The 8,343-nt window shown below is 33.6% G+C and overlaps 2 protein-coding genes across 2 annotated transcripts; both read right to left on the bottom strand.

Annotated features, from left to right (window-relative positions):
* Positions 1-3,391: 3,391 nt before the first annotated feature.
* On the bottom strand, positions 3,392-4,577 carry LOC109827931. The gene is made up of 4 exons (XM_020394954.1): positions 4,537-4,577; positions 4,337-4,498; positions 4,167-4,245; positions 3,392-3,761 (listed from the first exon to the last, which is right to left on the bottom strand). Exons 1-4 carry the CDS (start codon positions 4,575-4,577, stop codon positions 3,687-3,689), a joined length of 357 nt encoding a protein of 118 aa, XP_020250543.1. The 3' UTR covers positions 3,392-3,686.
* Positions 4,578-4,699: 122 nt separating this feature from the next.
* Positions 4,700-7,738, bottom strand: LOC109827929. Its single transcript, XM_020394953.1, has 4 exons — positions 7,599-7,738; positions 5,685-6,086; positions 4,893-4,953; positions 4,700-4,762 (listed from the first exon to the last, which is right to left on the bottom strand). The coding sequence occupies exons 1-4, from the start codon at positions 7,736-7,738 to the stop codon at positions 4,709-4,711; spliced, it is 657 nt and encodes a 218-aa protein (XP_020250542.1). The 3' UTR covers positions 4,700-4,708.
* Between the last annotated feature and the right edge of the window lie 605 nt (positions 7,739-8,343).

Below are 8,343 nucleotides of genomic sequence, written 5' to 3'. Positions count from 1 at the left end.
ATATATATATATATATAGAGAGAGAGAGAGAGAGAGAATATGGGGTTGCTTAGGTACTAAGTACAAATTTATGCTTTGTAGTGAGGTGGATATTATCCTACAATCATGTGGAACCACATACACATTGTAGATAGGTCCCGCAGAGATTGATAGAGATGGGAATGAGACACATCAATACCAGCACAAAATTTGTGCTTAGTAAAAATATACTCTATTTTTCTATAATATATAATATATATATATATATATATATATATATATTATATATATATATATATTATATATATATATATATATATTATATATATATATATATAGAGGAGAGAAGAGAGAGAAAATATGGGTATGCTTGGTACCAAGCATAAATTTTGTGCTTGGTAGTGAGGTGGCAATTCATCCACTCATTTATAGGAGATCACATTCACATGGGGTTGAGGAGTTCAAGGGGGATATGTAACAATTTGAATAAGTGGAGAGGATTGTACCACCTCACTTACCAAGCATAAATTTTTTTGTGTTTGGTACCAATTCATACCTTTTTTCATATATATATATATATATATATAATATATATATATGTGTGAGAAATATGGGTATGCTTGGTACCAAGCATCAAATTTTGTGCTCGTAGTGATGTGTCACATCCCATTACTCACGACCCCCATGTGAATTTGTTCTCACATTTGAATGAGTGGAGGGGAATTTGACACCTCACTACCAAGAATAACTTTTTGCGCTTGGTACCCAAGCATACCCATATTTCTCTCTGCTCTCTCTCTTCTCTCTCTTCTCTCTCTCTCTCCTCTCTCTCTCTCTATATATATATTATATATATATATATATATATATTATATATATATAATATATATATATTTAATACACTCATTCAAATGTCATATCCCATGAACTCTCAACCTATGTGAATGTGGTCCCCTCCATTTAAATTAGTGAAGGGGATTATCCACCTCACTACAAGCACAAAATTTGTGGCTAAATGTACCAAGCATACTCATATCTCTCTCGTCTCTCTGTCCTATATATATAGTATATATATATATATATATATAATATTATAATATAGGAGAGAGAGAGAGAGACGAGAGAAAGAGAGAGAGGAATATGGGTATGCTTGTCCCAAGCACAAAATTTGCTGCTTGGTAGTGAGGTGGAATAGTTATCCTTCGATTATTCAAACGAGGCGGACACAATTCACATGGTTGAATGTGGTCCGCCAATTAAATGAGTGGATGGGCAAGTGAGGGACACTCACTACAGCACAAATAATGTTGCTTGGTACCAAGCATACCCATTTTTCTCATATATAGTATATATATATATGAGAAAAAATGACGGTATGCTTCCGTACCGAAACATAAGTTTTTATTCTTGCGTAGTGAGGTGGCATATTCCCTCCACTTCATTATAAATCGCGTATATTATATTATATATATATATATAGTATATATATATGGTATGTATGTATATATATGTATGTATATATATATATATATATTATATATTGTATATATGTTATCAACCATATATATTATATATAATATATATATATTATATTATATATTATATATATATAGTATATAATATATAATATATATATAAGTATTATATATATGTGTGTGTGTGTGTGTGTGTATATATATATAAATTCATATATATATATATATATATATATATATATATATATTATATAATATTATAATATATATATATGAGAAAAATGGAGAAACTCTGTGTACCAAGGTTCTACGAAGCACTTGTAAGTGTTCGTGGTCTAATCTTGTCCCTACATCTACATTGGAGTATGGTGAAGGGTGGTTGAGGCTTCTATTCTTCGACGTGTGATGTAGGTGGCAAGATTATGTCACGTCACTACCAAGTTATTTTATAAGCAACTTGGTACCAAGGTCTCCATTACTCTCTCTTCTTCCTTTCTCTCTCTCCTCTCTTCTCTATATATTATATATATATACTAATTATAGTAACTATATTGAATAAATATGATTCTAAGGCAGCCACCTAGATGTAATTTACAGGGATGCACCAATCTACAATTGTATAATTGGGCTATTTTAATGCACTGATCAACTCGCACTCATCATGATCTAAATATTTTAAAACATCTACAAAATAAAAAATCATGATGTTTGATATCTAGCGAATATTTTTCATTGTCTTTTTGTTAGTGTTTGTCATAAAAATCGTTAATTTTATATACACTTGATCATTAGTAAATACAACCCAATATGCCTATTTTTTTTATTTACATGCCATCGAATCATATCAATCAAAATAACTAGATTGGATAAGTGAATTTGATGGCATATATTAATTTGAAGGTTGCATCCTTAGTATTCAATCCAATGTGAATCCTTAGAATCAATATCCCACAACACACACACACACCCACACAGACACACACACACACACCATCACACACACCTATATTATATATACTATATATATATTATATATATATATAATATATAGATAATTATATATAATATATATAGTAATCAATCCTGTGCTAAAGCACGGCATCCTTACAGATTATTTTTGTGCGCAATTTTTCCCCACATCATTTTTGTGGTTTTGTCACTTGAAATTTATCTTAAAATTATCTTATACTTTATATACATGGTTTCATATGCTAAAAATTAATTATTAATTATTTAAAGAATATGTTAGATATTATGTTCAATTATGCTAATATTTAAATGTAGTAATGATATAAGAATACATTATAGGATATTAGTCTAATATCTACTATTATATATAACCATTGAGGATATGCAGATAGACATCAATAGCCAACAATAACTCCATTCAAGCCTTATGTACAATAATTACTTGTTTCATCACTATTATATATAACCAATGAGGATATGCAGATAGGTATATGTTGGGAATTCATCATGTACTTGAACTCCATATTTAAACCTAGAAACATAGATAGTTAAATCTCTTGACACGGATAGTTAAATCTCTTGCTTATCCCTTCAAGTAATATATATAGTTGTGAAGTTCAACATTAAGGATCCAGTAATCCTCTAACCTGACATTTTAACTTGACAACTGTGATATATGCTCATGTAAATCTTATAATATTCTTAATTGCAATGACTTAATGCAATAATCATAGTAGTGGTAGATATACATATAGAAAGCGTCTTTAAATAAAACAGCAAACATTTTACATATACAGATAAAAAAGATCAAATCTACTGTAATTACTTTTAACAAAAGTATGAAAATTAAGTTTCAAGATACATGTTAGACTTTTGCATAATTACAACTACATAATATGATTAAACATTTATGGACAAAATAATGACTTATCTTAATATCTATGAATGATACAAATAACAATCAGGAAGATTCCAATTCAACATTTATAGACAAAGAAAAGAGAGTCATAATCCAATATTTATGGACAATATAACAACTTAATTCAACACGAAAAGCTTCACATAATATGAATTTACTAATAAACTTACAATGATGACCGCCTCTTGGACATTGAGATCCTTGATCAGTATTTTGAAGACATTATATTGCACTGCAAAATAGATACATAGTAAGGTAATTAGTTTATATCAAATGATAAAATGGGTTAGGCGGAAGATGAAGTTGAGTAGATTAATTTATCATATTATCTCTGTCATTTCTCCTCACTGTTTTTCTTTCATAATTCGAGAGCTCGCTGTCCCAATCTGATCCCCTTCCATCTTCAGATCCAAGGAAACCTTAATTCAGAGGAATAATCAGTTACATGTATGCTTTTTCCTCCAAATTCGTCAGCCAATCCCCAAATTCGAACTTTAAAATAATCAGTTACAGGTACTCTTTTTCCTCAAAATTCGTCATCCAATCTCTTGTGAGGTCAAAATAGGTAACTAAATATGTATGCAATGAACACAATATTAGTTTATTTAAATCATGTGGAAAATCTCCTAGTGAAAAACTGATTTTCTTCTCGCTCTTTCCATTCATTCATTCTGTCATTTCCTTTTAGTTTCCAACTAATGTAATGAGGATACTAAAAAAGTCTTAATATGTAATTTCTTCCTATATTGCCCTCACAAGAGAGCTCTTATGACTAACATAGTAACATGTAACTTTTAAATTTGCCTGCAAATTTAATGATTTACCTGGCCAGCTTCTATCTTTGTTTGGAATTTCCTGGCAGATATACCGGACATTGTAAATATAGACGCTCCATTACTATACCTAACGTAGCAATAAAACATGTGACTTCAATGTTAGAGCTAAGATAAATTGTAGCCAGATTCCAAGTTCCTCTTCTAAGCAAAATAAGTACCTATTGTTGTTAACAATATGGATAGCCTCTTCTAGACTTTCAGCCTGATGATATACATTGTCAGTCAGAAAGAAGACGAACAAAAGGGAAGAAACACAACAGGCAAAATAGGCATACCTGCATGCAGAGGAGAACTGGACCACAAATTTCCTCCTGTTACAGCTACGGTTAAAGAATCCATTGAACCAATTCGCACACACGCAGGCACGGAGGGGACCATGCAAGCAAAAAGATATGCCATTTTCGTCTTGTCAATTTGTACTATGCAACTGACCATCTCCAGAAGCTAAAGTTTGTTCCTTTTGCTATGGGTAATGCATCTGATGGGAACAATTGCCTTATAATTTTTCATGTATTTTTTTCATACTCCTGTTATTCATCGTAGGCTCCTTTATATGTGCACACAAGAGTGCACGAGAAGAAGAACTGAACAATAAATGACATCCTCATCTTAGATGAAAGTAGCCGATAGTAGTCAAGAATAGTTGATTAAAAAAATAAATCAGAAATAAAAATTTAAGCACTGTCGAAATGTAAGGTCATATTCATACTATACCTGAAAATATCTGAATGCTTTATACAAAAGTAAGCAAGAACGTCTTCTGGTGGCCAAGGACCTGCATGCAATGAGTAAAAAGAAAAGTTCGAATAAGTTAATTACAATCCTGGATGTGAGATTCACATTAACTACGTTTGTTATTAAATTCAGTTATAGGTCAGGTATGCCTTATTTCTCCTTTAACTGTGCCTAAGAGTTGAATGTACTTCTGCACATAGAAAATTGATCATCTTTTTCCTTAATTTATCATCTTTTCCTTCAAGACATTCTCCATTTTAGGAGAACTTTGGAGGATTGGCAATTTGTTACACGAACTTAGGCGATAGTGTAAACTTCATGCATGATGCACCATTTAGATAATAAATTAATTATTGGAAAAATACCAAAGGATATTAGGAGGCATGATGCACCTAAAACCAAATTATGAATCAATACAACTCATGTAATAGTAAAATACCAAAGGATATTAGGAGGCATTACAAATGATTAGTTGTTGCGTGATTCTAAAATTCGCATGAAACTTCTTCAAACAATTTTGAAGAATTAAATTCTTCAAAAGAAACTGGTGTGCTTTTGTTTTTAGTGAGATTTGTAATGTAATCAAGAAGAAATTTTGCAAGCAGATACTAATTGTAGCAAGGCCTAACTGAAGCCTCTCGAGACAATTTAAGAAATAACAGTAAAACAGTACTTCTTTCTCTCATAACTGATATTGAAAATGAGATAAAGAAGTTTAAAACAATTCAGATTTATCGTAGTTGACAGTAAGAAAGCTTAAAATCCCATTACGCATTATTTAAGGATTGGAAACAGAGGATGCTGCTAATTTCTCTCAATCGTCGTTTCGCTAAATCCTCGATAGATCTCAGCCTCGGAAAAAGCCCTAAAAGAGCGATACCGATAGCGCCCTTCACAAACCCTAACCATAAAATTTTCAATATTCGCCATGGAAATCGAAGATCAAGAGCCTCTCCAGTCTCCATCATTAAAGAAGCACCGATCGCCGTCGCCGGAGGCGGCGGAGGGCGATGCGAAGCGGCGAAAACACCATAATCACCGCCATCACCATCACCGCCATCACCGCCATCGACACAGCATGAAGGACAAGGAGAAGATTGTTGAGGATGGAAAGGTCGAGGGAGGAGTTCTCGATTCGAATCGAATGGTTGAGGATGGGGAATTGGTGGGCAACTGCAAAACGTGGCCACTTAAAAACAGTTGTGGGGAAGTGGTGGAGAATTCCAGATAAATACGTGGATATTCAAAAATTTTACTGTTCATCTAAAGGTTTTCCTTTAGTTATAGGGCCTGTTTGTTTCGCCAAAAAATACAGAAAGTGAGGGAAAATGGGGGAAAAGAAAATAATTTTTGATGTTTTCCTCCACTTTCAGAGGTTTGGTTCGTCAAAGCTATAAAAGAAAGTGGGGGACAGTATGAGCTGTCACTATATTATTGGTTGATGTGAGTAATTTTTGATGTTTTCCTTCACTTTCCTTGTTTAGATTTTTTTCTTGTGTTTGGTTCATTCTTAAAAGTTGGGGAAAAAAGATGAGATTTTTTTTTCTTGTGTTTGGTTCATTCTTAAAAGTTGGGGAAAAAAGATGAGATGAGATGAGATGAGATGAGTTGTCACCATATTATTGGATGATGAGAAAAAGTTGGGGAAAAAAGATGAGATGAGATGAGATGAGATGAGTTGTCACCATATTATTGGATGATGAGAAGAGATGAGTTTTCCTTTGCAATCCTTGTTTTTTTGGAGGAAAGTGATGGAAGGAAATTTTAATGAGATGTTATGAGTTGTCACAATATTATTGGATGATGTGAGTAATTTTTAAAGATGATAGAAAATGAAGAAAAATGGGGGAAAGTGAGTTAGATGAGTTGATTGATGTGACTCATTTCTTGTGTTTTGTTTATTTTTAAAAGTATGAGATGAGATGTGGTGGGATGAGTTGTCACAATATTATTGGAGGAAAGTGAAGAAAAGTGGGTTTTGAAAAGTGGGGGAAAGTGAAAAAATGAAGGAAAGTGGGTTTTGGAATGTGGGGGAAACGAAACAAACAGGCTATAGACACACACACATATACATACGTACGTACATACATACATAAATATAGGGGTGTTATCGGAGCGGATATGGTTCGGATATTACTTTTACCATATCCATATACGCTTTCTATAAACGGATATGGATACATATTATCTTCGGTAAAAAACCTTAACCATATCCGCACTCATCGAAAAAGGATACAGTTTAGATATTAGAGAATCAGATCGGATACGATGACGGATATGAAATGGATATTTAACAAACAGATATGAATCATATATGAATTAGTACACCTACGTATAAATTAAAATCAAATGGGTAAATGTATGTGGTTGTAGTTGTCTCCCTACATAAACGTATGTAGTCACAAATATGAACTTCAAATGATAAAAATATCGCGTCTTTTCTTAGTGCGCAAGTCTCATCTTCATTTTTCATAGTAGCTTGAACTAATTGTTGATGAATATTGGGTCTTTACTTTTTAGTACATCTCACACTGTGATTTTTAAGATGGGTAGTCCGCCTGATACTACGTCCATCGGCTTCAAAAGAGCAATGTTTACATTTGACTCTAGTAATTTTGGTGACAATCTCTTTCCCATCAATTATTTTCTTTCTATTTTATCTATTTTGTCAAAATCTGAGCACACTTTAGAATAACATTTGTTTTCTTTTTAGGTTTTCCATCAATTTTACTTAAAGATTCCTCAACCACGAGTTCGACAGTAGGTTCAACATTAGGCTCAACAGTTGGTTCTTCATTAGATGCTTGAATCGAAGGACTAGACATGATTTCTATTTAATGAAATAAAAAAACTTAGTCAAAAACCTTATAGTCACATATTGACAAAGCAAGTATATGTAAAACTAGAGTTTCTATTCGACTTTATAGAATAGCGAGGATGATGGATCAGCGAGGATGGACGGTGTTCCGACGACGGACTGGGCGTGCTAGTCCTTCTCGCGAAGGAGGGTGGAGACGTCATATCTAAAAGAGGGAGGAGACGACAACGAGGGTTGGATACGGCAGAGGGAGAAGACATCGGAGAAGGGTGGAGGAGGAGGGAGGAGATGGTGGAGGGTCGCAGAAGGTGGCAAAGAGGAGGCGGGGGAGTAGGGGTAGATCGAGCGGAGTGGGGAGGTCGAGTGGAGATGGCAGCGGAGGGAGACGGCTGTCGCCGAGATGCGACGGAGAGGGCCGACGACTCGAGGGAGGGGTGTCGGAGTTGAGGCGAATTGCTGGACAATGGAGTTGAGAATGTGGGAATTTAGGAATGGATTTGGCAAAGCTAGGTTTTTTTTACTTAGGTTTTGGGTTGGTTAGCAGTTACGGGTTTGGATATATAAATAGACCTGAATTCTTATGTTAATTGAATTACAGGTATCCGTATCTAC

The sequence above is a fragment of the Asparagus officinalis genome, unplaced genomic scaffold (assembly GCF_001876935.1).
Source record: "Asparagus officinalis unplaced genomic scaffold, Aspof.V1 AsparagusV1_Un556, whole genome shotgun sequence".
In the NCBI taxonomy this organism is placed as follows: Eukaryota; Viridiplantae; Streptophyta; class Magnoliopsida; order Asparagales; family Asparagaceae; genus Asparagus; species Asparagus officinalis.
Note: the sequence above shows the minus strand (reverse complement) of the source record. Positions and strands in the feature narration are given on the sequence as shown.

Bases quoted from the DNA above. Each gene is read 5' to 3' on its own strand.
- LOC109827931 (XM_020394954.1), bottom strand. From the start codon at position 4,577: ATGGCATATCTTTTTGCTTGCATGGTCCCCTCCGTGCCTGC. The intron at 4,246-4,336 runs GTACTTATTTTG...TTGCTACGTTAG, and splicing joins CATATTGTTAACAACAATAG to GTATAGTAATGGAGCGTCTA. The intron at 3,762-4,166 runs GTAAATCATTAA...CTCTGAATTAAG, and splicing joins CAAAGATAGAAGCTGGCCAG to GTTTCCTTGGATCTGAAGAT.
- LOC109827929 (XM_020394953.1), bottom strand. From the start codon at position 7,738: ATGTCTAGTCCTTCGATTCAAGCATCTAATGAAGAACCAACTGTTGAG. The intron at 4,954-5,684 runs GTAATGGGATTT...CATTGCATGCAG, and splicing joins TTCCAATCCTTAAATAATGC to GTCCTTGGCCACCAGAAGAC. The intron at 4,763-4,892 runs GTATAGTATGAA...TTTATTGTTCAG, and splicing joins AAGCATTCAGATATTTTCAG to TTCTTCTTCTCGTGCACTCT.